The sequence below is a fragment of the Acanthopagrus latus genome, chromosome 5, assembly GCF_904848185.1.
Source record: "Acanthopagrus latus isolate v.2019 chromosome 5, fAcaLat1.1, whole genome shotgun sequence".
In the NCBI taxonomy this organism is placed as follows: domain Eukaryota; kingdom Metazoa; phylum Chordata; class Actinopteri; order Spariformes; family Sparidae; genus Acanthopagrus; species Acanthopagrus latus.
The window spans coordinates 25425810-25453793 of record NC_051043.1 but is presented as its reverse complement, the minus strand read 5'-3'; the positions used below and the strand labels follow the sequence as shown (position 1 = coordinate 25453793).

General features: G+C 40.9%; 1 protein-coding gene across 5 annotated transcripts in view; it reads left to right on the top strand.

Moving 5' to 3' along the window:
* The first annotated feature begins 300 nt into the window (after window positions 1–300).
* Window positions 301–27984, top strand: part of frmd3 (FERM domain containing 3) — a 60938-nt gene continuing 33254 nt past the window's right edge. For 3 of the 5 annotated variants that reach the window (XM_037098179.1, XM_037098176.1, XM_037098175.1), the window contains exons 1-3: window positions 301–635; window positions 17373–17477; window positions 19116–19158. In XM_037098179.1, coding sequence (XP_036954074.1) covers window positions 531–635; window positions 17373–17477; window positions 19116–19158 — 253 coding nt within the window. In that variant the 5' untranslated portion in view covers window positions 301–530. Of the gene's footprint in view, window positions 636–16049; window positions 16108–16638; window positions 16732–17372; window positions 17478–19115; window positions 19159–27984 lie in introns of those variants that run through there. The other 2 variants (XM_037098177.1, XM_037098178.1) reach the window with 2 other exon arrangements.

The window sequence follows — 27984 nt, the reverse complement described above, 5'->3', positions numbered from 1 at the left end:
CTCCACATGGCGGGTGATTTATACATCCACACACGCGCGGATCAATAAGTGCAATTTAAGGGGCTCATGCTGAAATTTGGAAAGGGTGTGTGTGTGTGTGTGTGTGTGTGTGTGTGTGTGTGTGTGTGTGTGTGTGTGTGTGTGTGTGTGTGTGTGAGAGAGAGAGAGAGAGAGAGAGAGAGAGAGGAGGGAAAAAGCCTTCCTCCCTCCTGTAGATCCATCAGTGGGCAGGCTGGAGACGGATGCGAGCTCTCCTCCCTCCCGCTCTGTCGCATCCATCCATATCTCTTATCCATCCACCCTCCCTCCCATCCATCCACCTCTCCATCCTCCCATTCATTCCCAAGGGCGTCACGCGGGGTGACAAGACCCGGACCGACAAAAAAAAAGAAGAAGAAGGGAAAAAAAGGCGCATACATGTATGTATGCGTGCGTCTGCGCGAGTCCTCCTCCGTGTGTGTGCGTCTGTGTGCTCTGGCCGTGGATTCCGCTGCTTGACATGAGGAGCTGAAACTGAACCGAACAGGAGGATGAAAATGCTCCGGTTTCGCAGCCCCAGCATCCGCTCCTTGGACCAGGAGGTCCTCTGCACGATCCGGTTACTGGACGACTCCGAGATCTCCTGCAGCATCCAGGTAGAAGGAGAGCCTCATCATGCTTCAGCTCCTGCATTGTGCTCCGTGTTTAATTGCAAATATCACGTGGATGCAGCAGATTTCTGCATCTCCTTTAATTATCCACACGGGTTTATTTTGCATTCTGGTCGTATCGTCATTTCTTGTGCAACAAAGACCTGTTTTGTTTTTTTCTTTTTCTTCTTCGTATTTTTTTTTTCCACCAAACGCATTGTTCCTGTAGTTTCCACGCTGCTGTGATTTACGGGAGAGGTTGCACGCTTTGCTCCACATATTGAGAGATGTAGTGATGAGACGTTTCTTTTGAAAGGAGAAGAAGAAGAAAAAAGAAAGAAAGAGAGCATTAAGTGATCTGAGCCACCTCTAAACAAGATGTGACCCCACATGGACAGAAGTTAGGATGAAGTTTGGTTCCCATAGCAGAGAGGAAATGCTGGAGCATCATGGGTGTGGTGGTGGTGGTGAAAGTGATGAAGATTGATGATGATGAGGACAGAGAGGACAGCAGTTTGGGTTATTGATCTCAGTCAATCACCGGGAAGCTGTCTGCTGTGTGACTGAACTTCTCAGAAAAAAATCAGCGTCTGCAGTCTGAGTCTGTAACCGGAATGATCAGGGTTAAATCAATATGAGACAATATTTCTTTTATTTTGCTCCCATAAAATTACACTTCTGTTCGCTCTTCTCATGTCAGAATGTGGATCAATGTGCCGCCCAGTGAATTACACAAGCAGGAGTGTCTGAGATGTTTGCACGCACGGCTTCGTGATGCCGTACTCATAGTTTTCAGGGGAAGCAATGATATAATCTACAATGATGGGGATTTGCAAGATGATGTTATCTACAAAAAATTCAAAGTCAGCAGGCTAAAAAAAAAAAAGTGTGGAGTGATTTTTGTGTGGGTACCTTCTCAGAACGGTCGCTGGCAGCCCTCGTGGTTTTCTGATTACAAAGCCTGGTTTGTACGTTTGAACATGAACTGTAGGTCAGTGTGTCTGACCAGATATGAAGCGAAGCAAGGAGGCTGTGGGTTCAGACCTGCTGACCGACAGGATCCTCTCTGTGGGGAGCTGATGGGTTCTCCTCAGGTGCTCCAGCTTCCTCCCACAAGCCAAATACATGCAGGTTGACTAATGGCTCTAAATTGCCCGGAGGTGTGAGCGCTTGTCAATCTGTGTCAGCTCGATGAGTTCAGCCCAGTCGTCAGCCGGCGGAATACAATAATGGGATTACATAATTACAAGATACAAAGAAAAGTAACTGTGTTCTGGTTTAGTTACAGAGCAAGAGGATGTAATCAGATTAATGACACCTTATTTAAAAGGGGGATCACAAACAGGATTACAATTTGAGAATATAGAATGATTTACTGCTGTAACCATGATGACACTTCACAGGTGTCACATTAAAAAAAAAGTATGTATTCACATTTGTTATTAAGATAAGTGTTGATTGGTATGGATTAGTATCTATAGGCACTTGTAAGCTGGATGTTTTTGATGATGAACATAGGCGTGCAGGTTATTTTTTAAGCCAAAATATGATATTTTCCAAACCCTAACCAACTGGTTCTTGTGCCTAAATTTAAACAGACATTAAGCACAGCAAATATGAAGTTTCAACACATCTGTGATCAGCAGAAACATACATTGCCAACATTTATGCTGACGACTGGTTTGATTAACGTAAACCAACAAGGAACTGAAACACAAACCACCAGCTTAAAACTGACGTGCAGCCAACGCGAAAACCGACATAAAAGGAGAAAAACAAGAACACTGGATCCAGGAAATGGATGGCAGGTGTTAGATATTCTCATTTGAATATTGAAAACCTTTTTTAGGTACCTGAACAAAGGAAAACAGATTTTTTTTTTCCCTGTTTACACAAACAAATCAGATCCTGTGTGGCTCCTGGGCCCCTCCAGCTCTGAGCTGCAGCTGCTGCCAGAGAAGTAAAAGTAAAATCCTGCTAATCCGCCAATTTATGACTCATTATTACGGGGCACACAAGTTTTTAAGAGGACAGCGCTTAAAGACATGTGCAATGCTTCAATATATATATATTTTTAAATTTAAATTCTATACAGCACTGCACCAAATCTTTCAAAGCAGCAGCAGCAGCAGCAGCTTGTTGACAACCCAGAACAGTTGAAGAGAGTCGAGAGGAGCCGTGAGTGAACGCTGCTCCGAGCAGAGCCTCGTCTCCTCCTGAGCCGCCTTCACAAGACGCTGTCAGCTGCTTCTGCCCCGCTGTCTGACCCTGAAAGACTGGAAACATTCGCTGCATGTCAAACTAACCGTCTCGCTGCTGTCCTGCATGTACCCAATCAATGATTTACAAAACAGAGTAAAGTGCACAGAGAGAGGATGAGGCAGAGAGGCAGCGGGAGGTTGTGTCTGGTGCTTTGTGTTGCACATGCATGTATACCTGCGAGCTCGTGTCTCCGAGAGCGCGGAAGTGTGTTAAACTTTGTGTGCAGGTCTGAGAAACAAGTGTGGCTTCTCAGGTTCAAGATGTCCAAAGTGTGCCTGGGCTTTTAGCACAGCCGTGTGTCGGTCTATCTGTACGCGATAAGGAAATGGACATTTATATTTCTAGCTGACTGCATTTTCCAGGGCTTTCTTTAATGGCTTTGTGTTCCGGTGCTGAGCAGCTCCTTCCTACATATTTCATGACATCCTGTACTCCTCATGCTAACAACTGCACTTCTCCTCTTTCACTGTTCCGAGACTTCCACCTCTTACCACTTTATCTGCTCGTTCTTACTCGCTGCATTGTCGCCGTCTGTCTCTCTTAATTTGACCGCTCTGCTTCTCTAAATCAAGATCAGATGCCAGAGAATGCACTGAAGTTAACGCCGTCACGAGAATGATGTCATAAATTGTCCTCAAAGTGTGCTTGTGAGCAAACGCGTCACGACTGAATGGTTTTAACGTGAGTCTTGCGATGCCCTTATTTCATTTAATTTTCCTCCGAGGCATCAGCTCTTTTTGACTTTGCCTAAAACATGGGTGACATTAGCCAGGTCCCTGTGAAGCACATTATTTGGCACCATGCGGATTATCCTGATTGAATGAGGACTTTAAACATCTTATTTAAGCCCTTTATCCTAAAAATGGATGAATATTTATGACTTGAACATTTATTACGTAACAAAGTCTCCTTAGTGCAAGTACGATGATATAAAAAGACACATAAATAGGATTTATTAAGAGTTAAATAAAATTAATTTACATGTACTGTCCCTGTCAATAAACTGATAAACATTTTTAGAGGATTTCATAAGAGCGTATACCTCCGCTAAGGTCCAACAGTCCCTTTTTTAACTTACTCATAGAGCCATCAGCTCAAGAGCAATACATAAATGCCAGAGAAATTGACGAAAATGTTGAAAATTGTCATGTTAAAGAAAGGAAGAAAACATTTCCTGGACTCGTCCCTTAACTTACCGGGTTCCTTCTTGGCCGAGACCCATCTTTCATCAAAGTTACGTGGAAATTGGTTCTGTGGTTTTTGTGTAATTCTGTTGGCAAACCAACAAACCAACCAACAGACTGAAAAACATAACCTCCTTGGTGATAAGATAAAAAAAATTGTCCTCAAAAAAATAAGATAAAAACAAGCTAAAACTGAATAAGCATTTCCAGCATTTTCATGGTCACAGTTTGACATGATGAGGTAAAAATCTGGGATCTTTCTTCATCAACATGTTTTCGCCAGTGTTGGTTTGTTTTTTGGTTGGTTTGTGAGCAGGATTACACAAAAACTGCAGAGTGGATTTCCTTGAAACTGGGATGGAGGATGGGTCTCAGCCCAGAATACAGCCCATTAACTTTTGATGCTGTTCCAGATAAAGTTACGAATCCGGGGGCCTTGGTGGAGGTATGTGCTATAGGCTACTGCGTGCCATTTTCTTGAAATAGAAAAATAGAATAAAATTGGGAAACACAAATTGCCAAATAACAGAATGTATATTATTTCAATCATCAATCGCTTCAGAACTATTTTCAGCAAACAATGAACATGTGATCTACTCATGGTTATACACACAAACATTACAGTAATGTCAACAAACAATGAAATTATTTATAAATCATTTGGTATCACTTGTAAAGGCTCAAAGATTTATAAACCCTGTAGTAATAATATTTATAGATGAGCTACTCAGTATTTATTGACCATTTACAAAGTATTATAAACATCATTTGCAACTTTACTGTAACAGCTGTTTAATAAATGGATATCATTGCTTGTTAATAGCGAAATAACTATAAACTGAAGAATAACTCAGTATGATGCGTATTAGAAAGTGTTGGCGGGAAACAGATGAGTGTGTGTACATAGTTTGTTTGTGTATCAGAGACGCGATTGCTGATGTTTTTTTCAGTTTCTGGGTCACAAGACCAGCTGAGTATCATCATTTTTAAGTTGTTTACTGTGACTCTGAGAATAACTCAACATCAGAATATGAGGCAGGTAGCATTGGTGTGTGTGTGTGTGTGTGTGTGTGTGTGTGTGTGTGTGTGTGTGTGTGTGTGTGTGTTTTGTGTGTGTGTGTGTTTTGTGTGTGTCTACAGCCTGAGGGGCTGAACGTGTGCAGCCTGCTGCTCTCATGTTCGGCGGTAATGTTAAGTCAGACCTGCAAGAGAGACACGTCAAGATCAAAACACATTGACCTCCTCTCCCCTTCACCCTCCACTCCTCCTCCTCCTCCTCCTCCTCCTCCTCCTCTTCCTCCTCTTCTTCTCCTCATCCTCCCATCCGTCCTTCTCCTCTTTCCCTCGCTGCTTCGCTCCTTCTCCCCACTTAATCTGTGCTCCACTTTCAGCTCCTCCGACCACCTTTTATCACTTTCTATTTTTACATCCCTCATCTATATCCTCTACCCTCCTCCTTCTCGGTAACACATCATGTATAATTAAGGGAGATCACTGTTCTTCATGTGGCCAACATCAGTCAGCTGTCAGTGATGCGCCACACCACGAGTGTGTGTGTGCACATACTGTGTGTGTGTGTGGGTGTGTGTGTGTGTGTGTGTGTGTGTGTTTGGGGGGGTTGGTAGCCGCGGCTCACTTGCATGAAAGATTTAAAAGTCGCCACTGAGCCAAAGTTCTGCAATTACGGACATTAATTCAGCGTACTTAGCAAGAAAATGACTTCATGGACACAGAAATAGCTTTAACTTCTGGAAGCTTGAAATATATCCTGCTGATTATGGCTCTGTTTCTATTCTTGTGGGAGTCACCTTATCAATACACGCCTTAGACAATCTATTTAAAGCTGCGTACAGATGCTGGTATTGTTTTTCACTGTGTCTGCCTTTTACCTGGTCAAGGAGAGGTGTGTGTGTGTGTGTGTGTGGAGCTGAGGTGGTGCCGGCCTTTTATTTACTAGGGTTTTTTTCGTGGCCGCGGTGCTGAGGCAGAGCGATTGTTTCGGCTGGTAGGCATTCTTTGGAACAAGTATATAAATAGCAGCAGTTTTCTATTCTTATCCGCGCGCCTCTTTGATGCTCTGCCGAAGATGACTAAAGAGAAATAATCCCTTTTCTGACTTGTGCTCCAAACTGAGAGGAAGCAGCGAGAGATGAGACGGCGGGACTGAAGGGGAGGGAGGGAGGGATGGAGGGATGGAGACATCAAAGGAAAGAGAGAGATGGCTGATAAGACAAAATAAAAAAGATGACATGGTCGGTCACATGACATGAGCACAAACTCAACAGGGTGGAGGAAGGAGGAAGGAGAGGAGTAGAGGTGGAGCGGCAACGGAAAAAAAAACAAACAGATTAAGCAGATTAAAACATGAAACAGATTTGAAATGAGACTGACAGACACGGGCAGATTTTCAAAAAAGGAAGTGAGGGTGAAGAGAAAGAAGGGAAGGGTAAATCAGGGAGTGTTGAAAATGGCCGAATGTCTGAAGAGGTGTAAAGCTGAAAAGAGAAGAATGAACAACAGAGAAGAGAAAGTAAGAGGGAGACGGAGGTCAGAGGTCAGACTGCGAGCTGATTGATATTCATTGCTTTGTTCAAGGACACGTCAGCATCAGGTTTGAGGGACAGACTCACTGTAACCATGCTGGGTGAAAACCACGGCAAACAAGCATTTAAGTGAACAAAACAAAGGAAATACAAAATGTTTTCAAGTTCTTCCTTTTGTTGCCAGAATGAGAGATCTTTGGCATGGTTTTGTTCTTCAGTTTAGATGTTTCCTGTTTTATTTTGTAGAATTCATCCTCATGTGTCTTGTTGTGTCTTTCCACTTCCTGTCTTTGTCTCTTTACCACTTCTTTTTGGTTAATTAAGTCCCTGTGTAATTAAGACAGTTTTTCCCTTAGTCTTGGTGAGTTTGTCTGTTTCCCTTCGTCAGTTCTGTGTCCATCGCGTCCTCTCTTCTCCGATCCTGGTCCTGGTATCACTGCGTTCGCTCCTTGTGTTTTCTGCCCTCGTGTCTTTCTCTATGTTGACTTTGTTCCCGGAGCTTCCTTGTTTGTTCTTCATTTAGTATTTGGATTCAGAAATCAGTGATTGTTTCATTCAGTCTTTACCTATTTTTTTTATTTCTTGCCCTTTTTTAAGTCCATATTCTAGTGTTGAGGATCTGGGTTTAATGTAACAGGATTTGTTTTCACAGCCAGTTAAACACAGACATACACAGAGCTGCATACAGATAAAGACAATACATAGAATCTCCATAAATACATTCATACATCCCAGCAGAGGCAGTTTGTTCAATGCTGCTGAAGCGAGCACTCCCCCACTTGAAGGTCTTGTATCTCCACCCAGATGGCAGTAATGTCACAAGTTGATGAGTGCCATTTGTAACTGGGCGTGTAAGGGCATATAATCCTCCTGTCAGCAAAGTCTGTTCAAAATGTCCTGGAAGTCACAGCTTGAACATGTTTACATTTAATTCAGATTACTTAATTTCATCAGGATAAAGTGAAATACTTGAAATATTCCAAAACTATTCCACCAGCACCGATGAGACTTTGAAACAGTTGACAATAATAATAATATCAGTTCAAGCACATCTGCATTTATATCTTTAACTAATCATAACAGTAAGTAGAAAACTCTGTGACACTGAACGTCATATATAACGAGTACACAGTGTTCTTTGTGTCAGTGTGAGTATGCGTACTGTATGTGGCGCACCAACCCCTCTTCCTGTGTACACATATTGATACGGACATCAGAAAAGCGAGAGTGGCGAGCACACACAAAGACTAATTTGCACTAGAAACATTCAAATACAAAGCAGACCGTCCACATGAACTCACAGGTCTAAACTCTCTGTTTGTTTTTCTGCCACTGAATTTTGAACATCCTGCAGCGCAGAGATAAGACAGCTGCTTCGCTGCGCCCACCATGAGCGCACACACTCATAACATCAGTGTCGCAGCTACACACGCCTTCATCATCCTCATCATCGCCACGCTTTCTCTCTCCTGCCATCCCGTGACTTACTGTCCGGCTGAGTGACGACGCTCCATTATAATGAAAACTGCCTCTGCTCCGTGTGTCGATAATTTATGGCTCTATACCTTGACTCTTATTAGGCTGTGTGACCAGCCATGAATGCGGGTGCACGCGACATGTTTTATGGCATGTGTGTTAATCCGTGCATGTCTCTGCGCTCATACATGTGTGCATGTGAGCTTCTCTGCACCACTGCAGGTGATGATAAGGTGATGGGCTCGTCTCCTTCCACACCGGGACAAGGTCACAGTCACAGCTGAGAGTGAGAGCTGCCCCTGGGATTCAGCTTTGATATATAAATAATATAAATGGCATAATTACATGTGGAGTGTATTCATATATAAATGGATTTAGAATGACACAATAGATTAGTTCTTTCATCCCTTGTACAGTCACAGAGGAAAGATTGCGTTAATTAGCACCGTTTAAAACAAAAGTGACAAAACGCACCATAATTTAAAGAGTTAATTTGTGATATATGGCCAGACTTTTAGTTTAAAACGTTAAGAAAATGAACTAACATTATCAACAGAGTCTGAGGAAACAACAGCTTTGATGCTATGTATGTGTTATCGATATCTACTTAAGTTAACATGCTAACCAGTTGAGTTTGCTATGTTTTAGATGCTATCTTAGCTTTTATTGTAAAAAATGAACAAAATCAACTCACAAAATGTCAAGAAATTAAATAGTCTTACATCTATCTTCTTTAGCAGACAGAAATACACCACCACACACCTTCTGAATTCGAGTCTCCCTCTTTTATCGAACAAAGACGAGCTAATTGCCTCGTTAATTTAAGAAACACCTCTGTACAGCGTCCCCCGTGTGTCCAGCGTGTTGACTGTAGCTGATCTGAGCCCTGTGGCCTGCTGGTACTCCCCTGTGATCCGAGGTCCTGGTCCAGGCAAACCCCAGTAAGCTAATAGGGCCGCTAATTAAACCATGAGCTAATTAGCTAGCATCAGCCAAAGAAAAGCTAGCAAATAGAGTTGTCCGTCTAATTTGCAGACAATATCAAATAGGCAGGATAATAACAAGAACAAGTAATAAACAAAAAATTTTAAAAAAGGCGAAATCATCAGTGAACAAGAGCGTTTTTCAAAACAAGACTGTAGCGGCTCTGTGAGGCTGGATGTAGGCATGCTAACATCTTCACAATGAAAATGCTCAGCAGGGGATCATGTAAGTATCTTAGTTTACCGTTAGCATTTAATAGTTTTCACTATATGCAAAGTTTAGCTGAAGCTGATGAGAATGTTTTGCAGGTACTTGATCCGGTCTGTACAATATTTCATATCAATCTGTCCCGTAATTGCTGTTACATTTAAGTCTGGAGAACTATCAATGTACTTTTATCGGGGGCTTTTGTGACGATGCCAAGTCTGTAGCTCCAGGCATCAGTCCATCACTGTTGTGGGTCAGTGGTTGAAGAGGTTAAAGCCTACACACTCAGTTTTTGCAGCTCACAAGATCAATACAACAGCTGTGTGAGCTTCATTCTGATACATGACGTCGTGCCTCGTCTGTTCTTCACTCGGCTTCTCTCAATTTTCCCCTTCAGGTGCAAAACAAAAGCCCGTCTGGTTTTAATAATCAAACATTTAGTGATAAATGGTTTTGATGGTGGGAAGCCATTACAGAGAGGGTTGTTGCGGGTGAGGTCAAGCATCTCTTCATGAGCTGGATGTTTTCCATAATTCAGCTCCCCGACTGAAAAGTGTTTGATGCTCTGCCTCTCGCTTCCAATCTTGTAATCATCGTGTCGTCAGAGGATCATTTGTATTTGTGTCCTGCCTCTGTAGCTTTTTTAAAATCTGTTTGAAGATACTACTATCCAAGTTTTCCCTGCTCTTCTTCCAGTCTAGCCTAATCATTAAAATGGTCAAAAACAACCTTTTAAAAACCAACTGACCCACTTATGAGTCAGTACATACTCAGGCTGTGCAGCCAAACATTGTTCAAACCCTCAGAAGTTCCCAGATTTTTCAAGGATACCAAATATTTCAGATTGAATTTGGGGCAAATGTGTTTAAAATCATTTGCTGTGATGGCGCAGCAGCAAAGTCACAGATTCGTAGGTTTGACATGAGGAATTGGAACGATGACACATGTGGCGAATGTGCAGAAAACAGTGTCTCTGTGTCCTGAGGAATAAAGTGAGCAGAGAAAATGGTTCTTATCCTCGTCTTTGATCCTCTGCATTGCTCATCCCGCACCCCACGTCCCAGCTCATTGATTTGTCTCTGATGTGTCCTGGTCAAGCCTCTGGATCGATCCATTCGATGGCTCGAGGGTTGAGTTTGGGGTGGTGAACACAAACTGGCTTTAGAAAATATTGGCACTCTTAATAATGGGAACACAATGTTGTCGCACAAGCACAAAGGCCCTTGCTTACACACTCATTCTACTCGGCAACCAAATCGGCAAATTGGTCCACTCGTGCCTTAAATCTCCATTTCCCTGAGGAGTAGCTGCAGCGATGGCAGAGGAAAAGCCATGAATAAGTGTTCCATTTGTCTTAAAGGCAGTCACTGGGCTTTTTAAATTAGGTTGTGTGGAGGTAAAGAGGGGCATATCATTATCCCTACAGTCCCACTACTCTCCGTCTCCTTCACACCCTCCCCGTGTGTGCAGCTACACGGTGCGTGTTGGTTTTCTTCACGCGGCGTTGGCAGGAATTTAACGCTCCTTCTCCTCACAAGCATTTCAACTCAACCAATTAGGTATGCCGTGTCACGAAATGAATTGCGCTAAAGTCGATAAGGACCAGTCATAATTGAGCTGGCATGCATATTAATTAAACAACAAGCGGCGTTTAACTGGGCCAGTGCACCCAGGGTCCTAGTGCCTGACACGTAGTGGTCACAGAGTCATGATCAGAACGAACCCCTCAGACTGTGACTAATGGCTGTGTTATTGTGGTCGTAGAGTATCTGTGAGTTGTTTCATCCGTTGATTTGAGCATCTACAACAGGCTCTCATTTTTAAACACGTAATGTTTTTTTGTAATTGGGTAGTCTCTATTGTTTTGATTATCAGTGGACAGCTGTTTTGGTTTGATCTCGCCCACTTTGTTCCTTTCATTTTTTCACATTAAATTCAAGTTACAGAGCAAAGTGTCTGTTTTTTCTCAAAGATGAATCCCTGGTTGATTAAAAAAATATTTAGTCAGCTACATGATAAAATAACCAAAGTTACAACTTTATTTCTTTATCCAAAATTCTTTATTTTTCTATGTTTTTCCATTACTCTTACTTGTGTTTCTTTAGTGTGTGGAAACTACAGTAATTCATACAATGATGGCAGTGGCTGCCATGCAAGGTCAGGAGCAGTTTGGGGTTTAATATCTTGCCCAAGGACACTTTGATATGAAGACCAGGGAATTGAATTAGCATCCTTTCGATAACAAGACCCTGGCTCTACCCCTGAGCCACAGCTGGGGTAGAGTTGAACTAAAAAAATGTGCCATTATCTTGCGACTTTATCGATCTGCTTCAGAATTGTACAGAGATGAGTAGAATAAAGAGAAAGACTGGAGGGAAAGAACAGGATGAATCGGAATTAACGGTCCGAATCCTGAGTTGAGTCAGAGGCTGACCTACACAAGCACAGTGCATCACTTTCTAGTCATCTTAAAGCCAACAGGCAGTTAACATATTGACTTTTCAGGATGAAGGCAGACACGGCAGTCAAATATGTGCAACTAATGCAAGTTGAAGAAGTTCTTCTCTTTCTCAGAGTCTTAAAGCTGCTGTAATAAATACTTATCATCATCACGACATTGTTTGACAATAAGAAAACAATGTGACGATGTGTAAGTGGCGGTTTTCCTGTGGCGAACCGATCAGAACAATCCTCAGCTGTACGAATCTTTATATCAAATTTGTGTAGCTGTGTGGCCTCAACTACTGTTTAGATTCACTTTTGCTGCACTCGTGGTTTCATCAACAGGCAGCTGTTTTCCGCAAAAGAGCTTTAAAAATCCCACTGAGCTCAGAAAGAACGAGAGACACCAACGAGCTCCCTCAGGAGTGGGTTGAGACCAAAAACAGAGCTAAAAGAGGGTAAATATTAGTGAGACCGTTATTCTGGCCTTTGCACTGTACAGGTCAAAACATTACTCGATTAAGTTTAACAGATGTTTCTTTGTGAATGTACAGAAGATGGAGGAATAAATAATTGATATTCTTTACTCTGCTGATGGTTTTCTATTTTTTCCTCCCAAGTTTTTTTGTTTTCTCGCTCTTTCTCTGGATGCGGCGGAGCTCTAAGGAGGTCACTTTGTCAAGGGAAAAAAAAAAAGTGCTTGAGGATATAAAGACACACTTGAACGTACACGTCAAAGTGCACTTTGCTTCTGCTAAACTGACTGCGCTCTACGCTACGGCTCTATTTAAAGTGTGTGTGTGTGTGTGTGTGTGTGTGTGTGTGTGTGTGTGTTGAAGCAAGCCAGAGAGAGGAGCACTTTGCCGTCATTAGGTGAGATCATGTAGAGACAGGATGACCAGGTTAATTATTAATGCTCAGCCTTTGGATATATGAAATATGTATTCAGCCCTTGTTGGACATGACATAGAGTCTTTTTTATCTCTCTTCTTCTCTGCCTCACTCGTCTTAGTCAATGTCTCTCTTATCCTCTCTTTTTTTTTTTTTAGCTCTGTCTTTGCCTACGCTCTCTTTCAGCCTCTCGGCGTGGTTTGGCCCTGCTTCACTCTCTGTCTGGTCTGCAGCTCTCTCTTCTTTTCCTTGGCGTCGGTCCGCCTCTCCTCTCCCCATGAGTGTCTGCCCAGAGAACCAGACAGACTAAAGGTGTTGTTTGATGATCCTGCTCGAAATGGCTCGCAGCGTGGCTGTTTTCATTCTGTTCCTACTATTTTTCTCCTCCCCCGGTGGATGTCTCTGTCTGTTTGCTCTTCAGATTTAACAGCTTAGTAACACTGTTGTCACGGATCAGCCGAAAATCCTAAAGAGATGTAGACAGAAAAACACACAAACACACACACTAACAAATGCTGACTTTACCTAGCTCACCCTCTCACACACACCCACAACACAGGCGGGCCGGCATGGAGACGATCACAGTTACACCCACAGGGACACACACTTGATTTACAGCTTACTCTTGTGCCACAGTGATATAACCGTAACCCTGCTCCAGCCAATAGGGACATGCCGTCTGAGAGATCAGAGACAGCTGATTGATGCCTTGCTGATGTAACAAAGGTCACAGGGGACATCCACCTAAAGCCTGGTTTAGACTACAGAGGTTTGGGCTGATTTGTCCCTGAGTCACCCATCCTGATAATCAGAGGAGAAATATGGTCCGGGACCCTGGTTGGTATTGATGCTCAGCCAAGATTATCTGGTAATGTGAGAGGTTTACTGATCCGGTCTGAAACCTCCCAAAATGCTCACAGCCTCACTGGGGCTGCCCTGACAATTTCAAACATACTTGCTTTTTGAGTAAAATCTAGATGATTGTGTCAGTACAGTACTGAGCAGCACCACAGCAGCCGCTGAAAGAGACGAGTCTACGAGCTAACGTTGGTTGAAGAAACAGTAAACATTCTAGCACTCAAGGCTAATGTTAGCTAGCTGTGACTTTGCGCTAACAATAACTGTCACATGCTGAGAGATGTGAAATTGTCAGACTTTATTTCTATCTTAATTCTCATCTGTAACTGTAACATTTAAAGATAAATAACAAACATGATGGTACAACCAAATCTGATGTGTCTGCTATCTCTGATATCTACTCAACCACATCTGAGGCTAACTGCTAGTTTTGGGTCTGTGGCCCAATGGATGAAATAGGTCTTCAGTCTGACGTTGGTAAAGGTATTCTTCAATCAAACATGCATTTCAGTGCAACTGTGCTATGCTGTTTGTGTCTGACTGACTTCAGTAAAAACCTCTGAACAAATGGGAATGATGGTTAATTAAATATTGATATGATAATGTGTGCTGTGTAGCATGTTTGCGTGGTTAGCCTATATATGACCTCCTTCTGTGTATTGTGTACATTTTTAATTCCTCCTCATTTTTTGTTGCATTGACCTGAAAATGTTGGCTGCTTTACAACACTTTGTCTTTTATGTAGTCTATTTGCTGATGTGATGTTTGATCGGTGTGTGCTGTGGAGAGTCAAGCACACAGCCGCTAAGCTCTTTTCTCTTCAGTGTGCTGTTTTTGTTTTTATTGTTTTTGGCTTGTTGCTGTGACATTTACAGGAATTATCTTGCTTTGTGGCTCTTCTGTCAACACCTAGTGTACTTCCATTGCCACACAGAACAGATTGTGTACTGGGAAACGGAGCATGACTCACCAAGAAATATATTTAAAAGGTTGCCTCGGTGAGAGATTGCAGGGCAGAAAGAACGTATGCTCGGGAATTCATGTTTAAAAGAGAGTAAGATGACTGGAGACAAGAGGTGACTGAATCATGATGGATTAAAAAAGAGATTCAGATGCTGTGTGCATTAATTGCATGACTGATGTTCCTCAATAATTATTTTAAGAAAATGCTCTTGTTTTTGTAATATTTAACACCAAGGAGAGAGTCTTGAGTGGTGCAGTTGACAATTAGGCTCCAGTGACTCGAAGCATCTTCTCTAAATGAAGTCTGTTAATTGTTGAAAACAGGTTGGGTTAGGGTAAAAAACTCTGTTAAATCCCCCCAAACACACTGAAACTGGGAAGCTGCAGGTTGCAAAATAGTGGGTTGAAAATATTATGATGACAGAATAAAATGAGCAGCGTCCAATGAGGAGAGAGAGCCAGATATGTTGAGGAAGGAATTTGTGAATGAAAGGGACACTAACAGCTTGGAGAAGCAGAAGGTACGGATAAAGAAGTTTATTTCTTAAACTGTGTATCAGTTATACTCATTCTGTTTTACTATGAATTCTGAATGCTCTTGAAGATGACCGAGCGCCTGAACAGCCTGGACATCTGGGGTTCAAGCCCTTTAGCCTGACAAACTGCCTACCCAGGCGGGAGTGTCCTTCTGCTATGACCACTCTGCTGCACAGTCAGCTCCTGTCAATCGCTTTACCCTGTGGTGCGTATCAGCCGCAAATGCCTGCACATAGAATTAGCAAACAAAGCTACTGACCTAAGCTAATGCCCTTAGCTTGCTGGCTGAGCAAGCCCAAAATATACCAATCACTGCTGATGTGAAAAAGCCATTTGGTGGTGAAAACAACAGGGATGTTGAAGGCTTCTCGACAACAATCTCAATCATTTTCAACTCAAAGTACACTAGAGAGAGGTAAAACAGACGCTGCACCTTCAGCGCAAACGAAGTGTGTAAAATGCTTTATAGCCAATAAAAACAACCAGCTGCTACTTTAACATGCGTCTAGGAGAGACCAGCCATGTTAAGACTTTGTTAACGCAGTTGAATGCATAAAAGAAGTAATCAGTTGCCATGGAGACGTCTGAGACGTTTTTATGTCATGATCTGCAGTTTTACATGCATACATAAGATGTGGCTGTGTATGTGTGTATACATGTTGTTGTTATCTTCTGGGGACCTTTCCTTGCATGCTGCCCATGTCAGGACCAGTAGTCCTAATGGGGATCAAACACCAGCAAAGCATGGTTTCTAAGGTTTTCGTTAAGTTTCAAGTTAAGGCGTGAATTACAGGCTGACATTTGTTTGGGAATCCCCTGAATCCCACACAGGGGATGGGAGTCAACCTTACTATTTATCACGGTACAGGATAAAAAAAGTTAACGGGAGCAGAGCGGGAAACACACACACAACCACGGGAACCAACCAATAGGACAACAACAACAACAAAAAAAACATAGGACAGGTGTGACGCCATTTTGTAGTTTTCTTTCCATAACTCTACACTGTAATGCAAGTCAAAAGAAATACATGGCCCAGAGGTCAACTGTGTGTCTGGCCGCTGCTTTCCGCCGGAATTCAAAAAGAGAACAGTAATGGAAGGAGCAAACACCAGCAGAGAAACTGACGTGGTAAAAAATGATTTGCAATGCAAAGTCAGAGGTCACAAATATTGCTGAACTTGATGAACTGTTCCTGTTGCCATATCTTTTGAAATAACACTGCAGAATGCAAAGTAATCTAAAAAGAATGGGGAGAAGATCAAATCAAATTCAATGTATAGCCTATAGATTAGAAGAGGAAAAAAAATGGGAGTGGTATGGGAGTGGGAGTCATTCTGAATGGGAGCTGGATGGGAGTGGCAGTTATTTTACCAGGAGTGGGATGGGACAGGATTTTTATTTTTTTTTTTACTCTGGATGGGACAAGTTTTTTTCTGTGGGAATGGGATGGGACAGAAGTGAAAATCCAGTCCTGTCTCACCCTCTAGCGTGAATTGAGATCAGGTTAAGGATAGGGTTAGGCATGAACTGATTGAGGCTGCACATATGAAGGGAAGTCATTTTAAAATCCAAACTGTACAAACCCGTGTTTGTGTGTGTGTGTGTGTGTGTGAGTGTGTGTGTGTGTTTGTTGATGTGGGCGCTTGCGTGTCTCTCCAGTGGCCAGTAAATCACAACAAGGGCGAACAGGCGATTTCCTACCGAATCAATCAGTCCTGCTTAACTGGGCACAGAAAGCACCTCTGTCAGCAGGTTATAGAGCAGTTATAGGACACACACACACACACACACACACACACACACACACACACATTCAATCACCAGACTGTGATGCATGTAATATGACAAAAATGACAATCTAAGGAATATTGATCGCTTTAGTCAATAGAATAGAAAGAGATTTGATTGATACAATGCATATCTTGTTTTATTAGTGCCTACGTCTGAAGGTGTTGTTTCTCAGCTCCACACGCCTCAGCATGACAATCAGTTTGTGTGTCCATATGTGATGAGTAGATATTGACTGAGGAGCAGGTAATAAATGCAGAGTGATTATTGATCCCCCTGTGTCTGCTGTGTTTATGAACTGCTAATGGACTACATTTACTGGCATGTATATCATCAGCATGAGACCACAAAGTCGCTGACTTACATGTATTTCTGCCCATGAACAGATTTTACTGTGATGAAACTGTGTGCATCACAGAAATATTACCCAAGAGGGGACTGTTGCTGTGATAATGCTGCTGGTATCAGATGTAGCCGGGAGGTTTATGGGCTTGATCTGCATGGATGGAAAGATTGTTCAGATGAAAGTACTGGATGCTGACTAATGACAAAATAACTTTGCTGTATTTTAAGTTATTTATTTATTTATTTTTTAATCTTTACAGAGAGACACCAAAGGCCAGTTCCTGTTGGACCATGTGTGTAACCACTACAACCTACTCGAGAAAGACTACTTTGGGATTCGATATGTGGACCCTGAGAAACAGAGGGTAACTATCACACGTAACACAGTCACATGCAGTAGTGCTGCAACTATGTTAATTATCTGTCAATTATCATATGATTCAGGATTCGTTGTTTTGTCTATAAAGTGTGTATAAATGTGAGCATTTGTTGAGTGAGGCCTTCTAATTGCTTGTTTGTCTGTCAAAGAGCCAACAATCCAAAGATATGCAGTTTGAAATGATACAAAATGGAGAAAATGGTTCTTACATTAAAAGAAGCTCAAATGAGCAACTTCCCCTCAACTTACTGGAAAAATGTATGAAATGATCATATAAAAAGTTGAAGATTAATTATCTGTTTATCGACAATCTGGTCAGTTGACCTAAAGCTCATTTATGCTCCCTGTACGTTCAAAAATAGATAATTCCTTTTCAAATGATATAACCGTGACTGTCCACAGCCCACATCTAGTGTTGAGCATTAAAGAAGCCTTTACTTTTTCAGTAACATACAAAAAACACACAAAAAACATCTTTATGTACGGAAATTTTAAAACTACTTTTAAAAGTATTTTGTAAACCAGAATAAATGTTGGCAATGTGTGTTCTGCAAGCAATGGATTTGTTGAAACAGCCTAAAATATATGGTGCTATTGCCAGCTCCCAAGATGTTGTGAAAAATGTTGAAACATTGTCTTGAACAGTGGTCTCTGGCTTGGCAGCCGTCCCACCCAGCTGTCACGCTGCCACTCGATGTATAAGTCAGTTTATCTCCACGTAATATGAACGTAATATGAAAGGCTGGCCCCTCTATATATTTGTTTTATTATTGCTGTATGCAGCTCTGCCTCTGAAGTCTACTTACAGATTGTATTAATAGCTCACACAAGTCTTCACCCCATTAAATAAATATATAAAGTTATATGGCAGCACATAATCACAGCAGAAGAACAAAAATAAAGGAACCGATGATTACACCTACTAACAGGAAACAGCCCCTCTGAGTCAGCGTGGCCTGAACGGGACTGCTGGATATTAATCAGCAGGCAGTCACTGCTTTATATTACAAGTTCAAGTGACAAATAATAACAGGATCAGTCTCCATATTTCAAACAGCCCACACACAGAAGAGACCAGATGCTTAGTCTGAACGGAAGCTCAGACAGCCTCGAGCTGCAAAACGAGAGGAAACATTACAGAGAAAACACCAGCGAGAGGTGTTAGAGCACATAAATACAATCGAGGGCGGTAAAGAAACGTGCAAAATAATAAAGACTTTGAACATGGGGCCAGAAAAATGTGCCAAGTGAGTATCCTTGATCCCTTTTTCACCTGTTGCTCCTTATGAGAACATGGCATCAGAATAGTCAGCTCTTTAAACTCTACCTACGATAACCGGTAATATATCCAGTGATGCATTTAAATATTTATTGACTTCTGATGTGATTGTTCATTTGTTTTTAATGCACTGAAGTCGCCTCATATTGCTGAGTTTAAGCAAAGTGTCGTTCAATTATTCATCAAACACATGACGGGATTTTTGATTTGGAAAAACTTGTCGGAGCTTGTTGAAATTGCGGCAAACTCCAACTGAAGACACTATCTTTATTTTAGGATAACATTTGTCTTTTCTCGCTCTGTTTGTCTGTTTGTCTCATTGTCTTCTCTTTTTCTCTCTCTCAGCACTGGCTGGAGCCCAATAAGGCCGTGGTGAGGCAGATGAAGTGTAAGTGTCACTTCTGCTCCCTTTGTGTCCCTCTGTGTTATTTTGCATCAGTGTGTCTAAAACGTGTGTGTCTGGACATTTATTTGTGTGTGTGTTTGTTAATGCCTTGCAGTCCGGCTTGCGTTTGTCTCCTCGGAGCGGCTTCAGTTTGAGGAGGTCAAACTCTTCAGGAGACAAACTACAGTACACCACAGGGACTCATACGCACAAACAGTACAAGCTCTTGACAGCACACACACACACACACACATAGCAGTGTTGAATCCCTTGGACATATATGTTTTTATTTGAAAGTTTCAGGGCCTTTTTCACCAGATATATCCTCAGTTCACATTGCTCACATATCCATTTGCCCTGCAGTGACACAGCCATACAAATGTCGGACGATGACTTCCTCTCCACAGGGAGACAAAACAGAGACACAATAAAGACAGACAAAGTGGCAGGAGCAGTGTTTGTCAGACCCACAGCAGAATGCCAGAGGGACAAGTGGCTCGAACAGGAAATATTCTAACACACAAAGTGAAATACGCAGATGTGGCAGGGGAGCACAAGCTCTAACAAGACAGACTCTTCTTCGGTGGTTAATTTCAGGTAGACGCTGAGGGCACTGAACAGCGGGAGACACTTTGTTTCTGGGAGCAAATGTTTCCCTCTCTTCCTGGAAAGAAGTAAACGAAGGAACAAGAGGAAAACAATCTTTGCTCTGCTTCATAAAGAATTCAAACAAGTTACAATTCGGGAAGCAAACATTGTGTGTGTCCCTTTCTTCTGGTCTAGAAATCACTCCCGTGGACTGATGTTTAATTCTGTTGTTTACTTTAAAAAGATGAAAAACTATTCTTCCATCAAACTTCTGATGGAACTTGATGCTTTGCTGCAGAATCTCTAAGTGCAGTGTTTGTCTACATTTGGCTGATCTCCTGTGTCAACGGCAAAAGAATATGTCAGTATCTGAGCTTCGCCCACCCTTTTAATGACTGCCCTGTTCTTTCTGCACTCCTATAAATTAATAAAAGGAGCTATTAGCGGTGCTTTCTGCTTCATCAGAACATGTGTGAGAGGACAGGAGGAGGGAGGACGAGGAGATGAGGGGAAATTATGAAAGATGGAAGAAGAGAGAAGGAGGGAAAAAGAGTGATTAAGAGGAAATGTGTCGGGGGTGCTGATTCAAAGAGGGGAGGAGACGGTGGTAGATAATGTAAATCTGAAGAAAGAAGTCAGTTCGGGGAGAAAAGAGGAGATTGGTGAGACAGTTTGAGATGAGAGAGGCTGACAGAGAGTGAAAGAACAGAAAAAGAGACGAGAGAGAGAGGGATGGAGGACGAGCGTTGAATAGATCTGAGTCGTACTGACACATCACTTCTCCCTTCGGCTGGGTTTACTCTCAAACTGAAGATGTGTGCTTTGTGTCTTATTTTTCCCTTTGTGCGTCAGCTTACGTGCACATGCGTCACATTTGAACCAGCGTGCATTGTGCCAATTCACTTTCTCTAAAACCTTTAAAAATAAATAAATGCATCTCGGTCCCTTAAGCCTGAGCAAAGAAGCAGCTCAAATTCTTTTCGGGAGCGAGTGGGAGGATTGCGTCTTTCATATTGCTCAGCATGTATTATGTAGATGTGTGCTGTTTTTCATCGCTGGGTAATACCACAGAGTATCCCGCCATTAAAGACAGAGTGGAGAGAGGGCACTCGCTGGAAAGATTTCTGGTCTGATGATACTCACGGTCGTCGTCCTCCTCTGAAAACGCCTTTTTCCTCTCTGTTTCTTTGGGTAAATTTTTGCTTGATGGTGATTCTTTCAGTATCCTTTTTGAATGTATTTACACTCAAGGCAACCCACAAATCACAAACGTGTGATTTAGGTTATGGAGGACTTTGTGTTTTTTGTTGACATTACCTCTGATAAGGCTGGTTGGCCAGATTACATAAAAACTTCTGGACAGATTTTCATGAAACTTGGATGGAGGATCGGTCTCAGCCCAGAATACACCACAGTAACTTTAAATTCAGATACATGGATGAATACAGGAATTATTCTCTTACTTTCTTCATTTAAAGCCCCCATGAAATAGAAGGCAGGATTTTGTTTGCTTTTACAAATGATGTAAAAACAGTCAGGTATGCAGGGAATTGTCGATGATACTGATTGGCCTTTATGTTAGCCAAAAGAGTTTACACTGAATGAGAGTGAGCAAGAGAGACCGAAGGCTGCCAATTTGATAAAATAAAATACCAAGGTGGTTTTCTTATCAGGTTTGGTTTCTGACAACCTGAATCAGGTGTGTTGGACCAGAGAGACACCTGAAACAAGCAAGGCAGAAGTCCCCGAGGGCCGGGATTACACCAGATAAACTCCCTCGACCTCCCGACTGGACTCCCTGTTGTCAAACTGGCTGCATTTGGTCTCAGAGATTGTGTTGGTGGTAATCAGCATGTTTGACTACCAACCACGTTCCCTGTTCTCTGTTTGAGGAGGAACGTTGACCATTAGACAGGAAGAAAAAAAACGCCTGTAGGGAGGCTTTTAATAGGAGCATAATCTGACTGTGGGTGTCTATTTAAATGGCAAAAAAAAAAAAAAAAAATAGCAATAATTAAACGAAGGCATTTTTTAATTTCACCTTGACTGTTATCATTGTTTGTCGTTTTATGAACACATGAACACGTCTTCATTGTTTTATTGTCCCACTAGTTGGCTGTAACAGATCTCAGATAATGTGACACAAGACCATCGAGTGTGATATTGATGAGGCTTGAATGAAATAAAAGGGGACTGTCTGTCCGTGAGGGAGGAGAGCACTTGACTGAAACTACTTGTTATTTTAATATTCATTTAAATATTTTCTGTCATCGTTTTTGATTTGCACAATTATTTGGATAAGACATTGTGCATGTGTTACTTTGGGCAATTTGTGAAAGTATTTTTTGCAATTTTGCAGATTTTTTACAATCTGAACTATTAGTTGTAGTCCTATACACATAGTTAACACTAGTTTCATACTTAATAGCGAAGTGCATAAATATATTGCAAATATGATAAGTTCTTGAAACTTGAATGTGTAAATTTGAATGTCAGCATACGTGTCAATGACTGCATGTTTATAGGCAATTTTGGGAGATCTGTGACACCTTAGGAGGGAGCGTGTTTGTGTGAGTGTCTGTATGTATGTGTGTGTGTGTGTGTGTGTGTGTGTGTGTGTGTGTGTGTGTGTGTGTGCTTGCGTGTACGTGTGTGTTTGCGTGTGTGTATGTTTATGCATGTATGTGTGTGTGTCTGAGTAAGTTTGTGTTTGAAATCAAAGCAAAAGAATCTCCAATCGTCATGGCAACCGCCAGGACAACATTCCATTCTGTCGCAGAGAAAGTCTATGCAAGCTTTACAGGAACATTTCTTCAGTCTGAATCTTTGTGCTCTTCGACCACTGACACTGCGGTAAACACGTGAGAAAAGCAAACAAAAGGTTCAAGAGAGAGACTTCTGATACAGACGACGTCTGTTATTTGAAGAATATTTGGTCGCACTTTATTTTACAGTACGTTAATAAGACGTAATGGGCCGTACTTCGTATCAAATTAGACAAAACAAGACACTAATAAGATGTTACAAGCTTTACTTTTTATCAAATTACACAAAACAAGACGCTAATAAGACGTAACAAGCTTTACTTTTTATCAAATTACACAAAACAAGACGCCAATAAGACGGAACAAGCTTTACTTTTTATCAAATTACACAAAACAAGACGCCAATAAGACGGAACAAGCTTTACTTTGTATCAAATTACACAAAACAAGACGCCAATAAGACGGAAAAAGCTTTACTTTGTATCAAATTACACAAAACAAGACGCCAATAAGACGGAAAAAGCTTTACTTTTTATCAAATTACACAAAACAAGACGCCAATAAGACGGAACAAGCTTTACTTTGTATCAAATTACACAAAACAAGACGCCAATAAGACGGAAAAAGCTTTACTTTTTATCAAATTACACAAAACAAGACGCCAATAAGACGGAAAAAGCTTTACTTTTTATCAAATTACACAAAACAAGACGCCAATAAGACGGAAAAAGCATTACTTTTTATCAAATTACACAAAACAAGATGCCAATAAGACGTAACAAGCTTCACTTTGTATCAAATTACACAAAACAAGACACAAATAAGACGGAAAAAGCTTTACTTTGTATCAAATTACACAAAACAAGACGCCAATAAGACGGAAAAAGCTTTACTTTGTATCAAATTACACAAAAGAAGACGCCAATAAGACGAAAAAAGCTTTACTTTTTATCAAATTACACAAAACAAGACGGCAATAAGACGGAACAAGCTTTACTTTTTATCAAATTACACAAAACAAGACGCCAATAAGATGGAACAAGCTTTACTTTGTATCAAATTACACAAAACAAGACGCCAATAAGACGGAAAAAGCTTTACTTTGTATCAAATTACACAAAACAGGACGCCAATAAGACGGAAAAAGCTTTACTTTTTATCAAATTACACAAAACAGGACGCCAATAAGACGGAACAAGCTTTACTTTGTATCAAATTACACAAAACAAGATGCTAATAAGACGTAACAAGCTTCACTTTGTATCAAATTACACAAAACAGGACGCCAATAAGACGGAAAAAGCTTTACTTTTTATCAAATTACACAAAACAGGACGCCAATAAGACGGAACAAGCTTTACTTTGTATCAAATTACACAAAACAAGACGCCAATAAGACGGAACAAGCTTTACTTTGTATCAAATTACACAAAACAGGACGCCAATAAGACGGAACAAGCTTTACTTTTTATCAAATTACACAAAACAAGACGCCAATAAGACGGAACAAGCTTTACTTTGTATCAAATTACACAAAACAAGACGCCAATAAGACGGAAAAAGCTTTACTTTTTATCAAATTACACAAAACAAGACGCCAATAAGACGGAACAAGCTTTACTTTGTATCAAATTACACAAAACAAGACGCCAATAAGACGGAAAAAGCTTTACTTTGTATCAAATTACACAAAACAAGACGCCAATAAGACGGAAAAAGCTTTACTTTGTATCAAATTACACAAAACAAGACGCCAATAAGATGGAACAAGCTTTACTTTTTATCAAATTACACAAAACAAGACGCCAATAAGACGGAACAAGCTTTACTTTGTATCAAATTACACAAAACAAGACGCCAATAAGACGGAAAAAGCTTTACTTTTTATCAAATTACACAAAACAAGACGCCAATAAGACGGAACAAGCTTTACTTTTTATCAAATTACACAAAACAAGACGCCAATAAGACGGAACAAGCTTTACTTTTTATCAAATTACACAAAACAAGACGCCAATAAGACGGAAAAAGCTTTACTTTTTATCAAATTACACAAAACAAGATGCTAATAAGACGTAACAAGCTTCACTTTGTATCAAATTACACAAAACAAGACGCCAATAAGACGTAACAAGACGTACTTTGTGTCAAATTAGACAACTAGAAATGATGTCATCTTAATTAGATAACAAAAAGAAAATTATACTGTAATTAGACACCTTATAGCCTACCCAAATTATGCTGTAATCAGAAACTGCCTATACAGTCTTACTTAAAATATAAGCTACTATACTTAGACACTATTATACCAAATTATACTGTATTTACAAACCAAACCGGATAGCCTAATATACCATTAGATACCATTTTACAACATCAAATTCATATCAGATACAAAATACGCTAGTTAGACGCAATTCTACCCTCATTACCAAATTATACATAATAATATAATATAATATGATGTGACCAACATCAGCCTACAGCTTAATTAGACAAATGTACATATTATATTGGGCATGGCCTTTATAATAGTTGGACAAGACACACAGAGTTCAGAGGAGAACGCATTTATTTGAGTTTTATTTAACATAGTTTCACTTTCTCACAGAGTCATTAGAAGAAAACAGTACCTGAACTAAAGTCAAACCATATCGGTTCACATCTGGTTGCTACTACGCACGTCCCTGGTGACCTGGATGTTCTCTGGAGTCTTGTGGAGTTTGTAGGTGGCTTCTTCAACGCTCTACTCCCATAGTTAAGACATCACACCATTTAAAGCCCCGTCACTATCCAACCCCAGTAATATTAGACCAGGACACAGGATACTGAAGCTGCCATGACATTGCATTTTTATTTCCCACTGTTAGACACTTATTACAGTCTTATTACAGTCATTATTACAGTGTTATTAGGCCTACTTAGGAGGTAATTAATGGCACATAACAACAGAACTGGACTGTAAAATGAAGTGGGCCCTCTCTCTGTTAGACCCTTTTAGACTTTCTTAGAGGGTCGCTTTTCTGACTCTTGTGGACGGCCTCCAGTGCTCCAGATCCCTGCCAGCACCGGGCTAAAGGGCGCTGTGTGGCTCACGATGCGTCACTGTGGCCCGCTCTTCACACACGGCCCTGGGACCTCCACAGCTGTTTGTAGCCGACCTCCAGTTCAAACACCCGCTGCTCGTGAGGAGCCGATGGTCGCTCTCTGGAAGTCCTTCTCTGCAGGTTTGCTGAGCTATTGAAGCTTTCAGAAAAACAACTTTATCGCCTAAATTTATGAACATGTCACACACTTGCACAATGATGACAGTGTCCGTCCAGAGTCTGTGTGAATACAGACTCTTCATGCTGCATTCTGACTGTCTACGCTTCACAACAACTGATCTTAACTTCCTTGTGAACCAGATTATAACCAAAATAATATAAAAACAGCTGTTACTGTCTTCATATTAAATTAATTAGATTAATGCTTAATACACAAAATGACATGTACAGTCTACTCAAACTCCAAACAAACACATTCCATGTTTTGGCTGCTTATATCATCCGCTCACTGCCAAAACATGGAATGTGTTTGTTTGGAGTTTGAGTAGACTGTACATGTCATTTTGTGTATTAAGCATTAATCTAATTAATTTAATATGAAGACAGTAACAGCTGTTTTTATATTATTTTGGTTATAATCTGGTTCACAAGGAAGTTAAGATCAGTTGTTGTGAAGCGTAGACAGTCAGAATGCAGCATGAAGAGTCTGTATTCACACAGACTGTTTTTTCTTCTATTTGCAGTATTCACAGTATTTTCCTGTGAAATGAAGTCACTGGCACCTGGACGGACACTGTCATCATTGTGCAAGTGTGTGACATGTTCATAAATTTAGGAGATAAAGTTGTTTTTCTGAAAGCTTCAATAGCTCAGCAAACCTGCAGAGAAGGACTTCCAGAGAGCGACCATCGGCTCCTCACGAGCAGCGGGTGTTTGAGCTGGAGGTCGGCTACAAACAGCTGTGGAGGTCCCAGGGCCGTGTGTGAAGAGCGGGCCACAGTGACGCATCGTGAGCCACACAGCGCCCTTTAGCCCTGTGCTGGCAGGGATCTGGAGCACTGGAGGCCGTCCACAAGAGTCAGAAAAGCGACCCTCTAAGAAAGTCTAAAAGGGTCTAACAGTGAGAGGGACCACTACTTTATAGTGCAGTTCTGTTGTTATGTGCCATTAATTACCTCCTAAGTAGGCCTAATAAGACTGTAATAATAGTCTAACAGGGGTGGCACCACTTTATCTTACAGTACAGTTTTGTTGTTATGTGCCACTAATTACATCCTAAGTGGGCCTAATAATGCTGTAATAACAGTCTAACAGGGAGAAGGTCTTCACTTTATCTTACAGTACAGTTTTGTTGTTATGTGCCACTAATTACATCCTAAGTGGGCCTAATAATGCTGTAATAACAGTCTAACAGGGAGAAGGTCTTCACTTTATCTTACAGTACAGTTCTGTTGTTATATGTCACAAATTATCCTGTAAGTAAGTATAATAAGACTGTAATAAGTGTCTAACAGTGGGAAATAGAGATGCAATGTCCTGGCAGCTTCAGTAGCTGGTCCATTATTACTGGGGTTGGATAGTGACGGGGCTTTAAATGGTGTGATGTCTTAACTATGGGAGTAGAGCGTTGAAGAAGCCACCTACAAACTCCACAAGACTCCAGAGAACATCCAGGTCACCAGGGACGTGTGTAGTAGCAACCAGATGTGAACCGATATGGTTTGACTTTAGTTCAGGTACTGTTTTCTTCTAATGATCAATAAATGACTCTGTGAGAAAGTGAAACTATGTTAAATAAAACTCAAATAAATGTATTCCCCTCTGAACTCTGTGTGTTTTGCCTGACTATTATAAAGGCCATGCCCAATATAATATGTACATTTGTCTAATTAAGCTATAGGCTGATGTTGGTCGCATCATATTATATTATATTATATTATATTATTATGTATAATTTGGTAATGAGGGTAGAATAGTGTCTAACTAGTGCATTTTGTATCTGATATGAATTTGTGTGTGATTTCTAATTAGATAAACATGTTGTAAAATGGTGTCTAATAGTGTATTGGGATCTCCAGTTTCGTTTGTAATTACAGTATAATTTGGTATAATTGTATCTAAGTATTGTAGCTTATATTTTAAGTAACAAGACTGTATATGCAGTTTCTGATTCCAACATAATTTGGGTAGGCTATAAGGTGTCTAATTACGGTATAATTTTCTTGTTCACTTTCTAATTAAGACGACATTATTTCTAGTTGTCTGAATTGACACAAAGTATGACTTGTTACGTCTTATCAGCGTCTTGTTTTGTGTAATTTGATACAAAGTAAAGTTTGTTATGTCTTATTAGTGTCTTGTTTTGTGTAATTTGATACAAAGTAAAGTTTGTTATGTCTTATTAGTGTCTTGTTTTGTGTAATTTGATA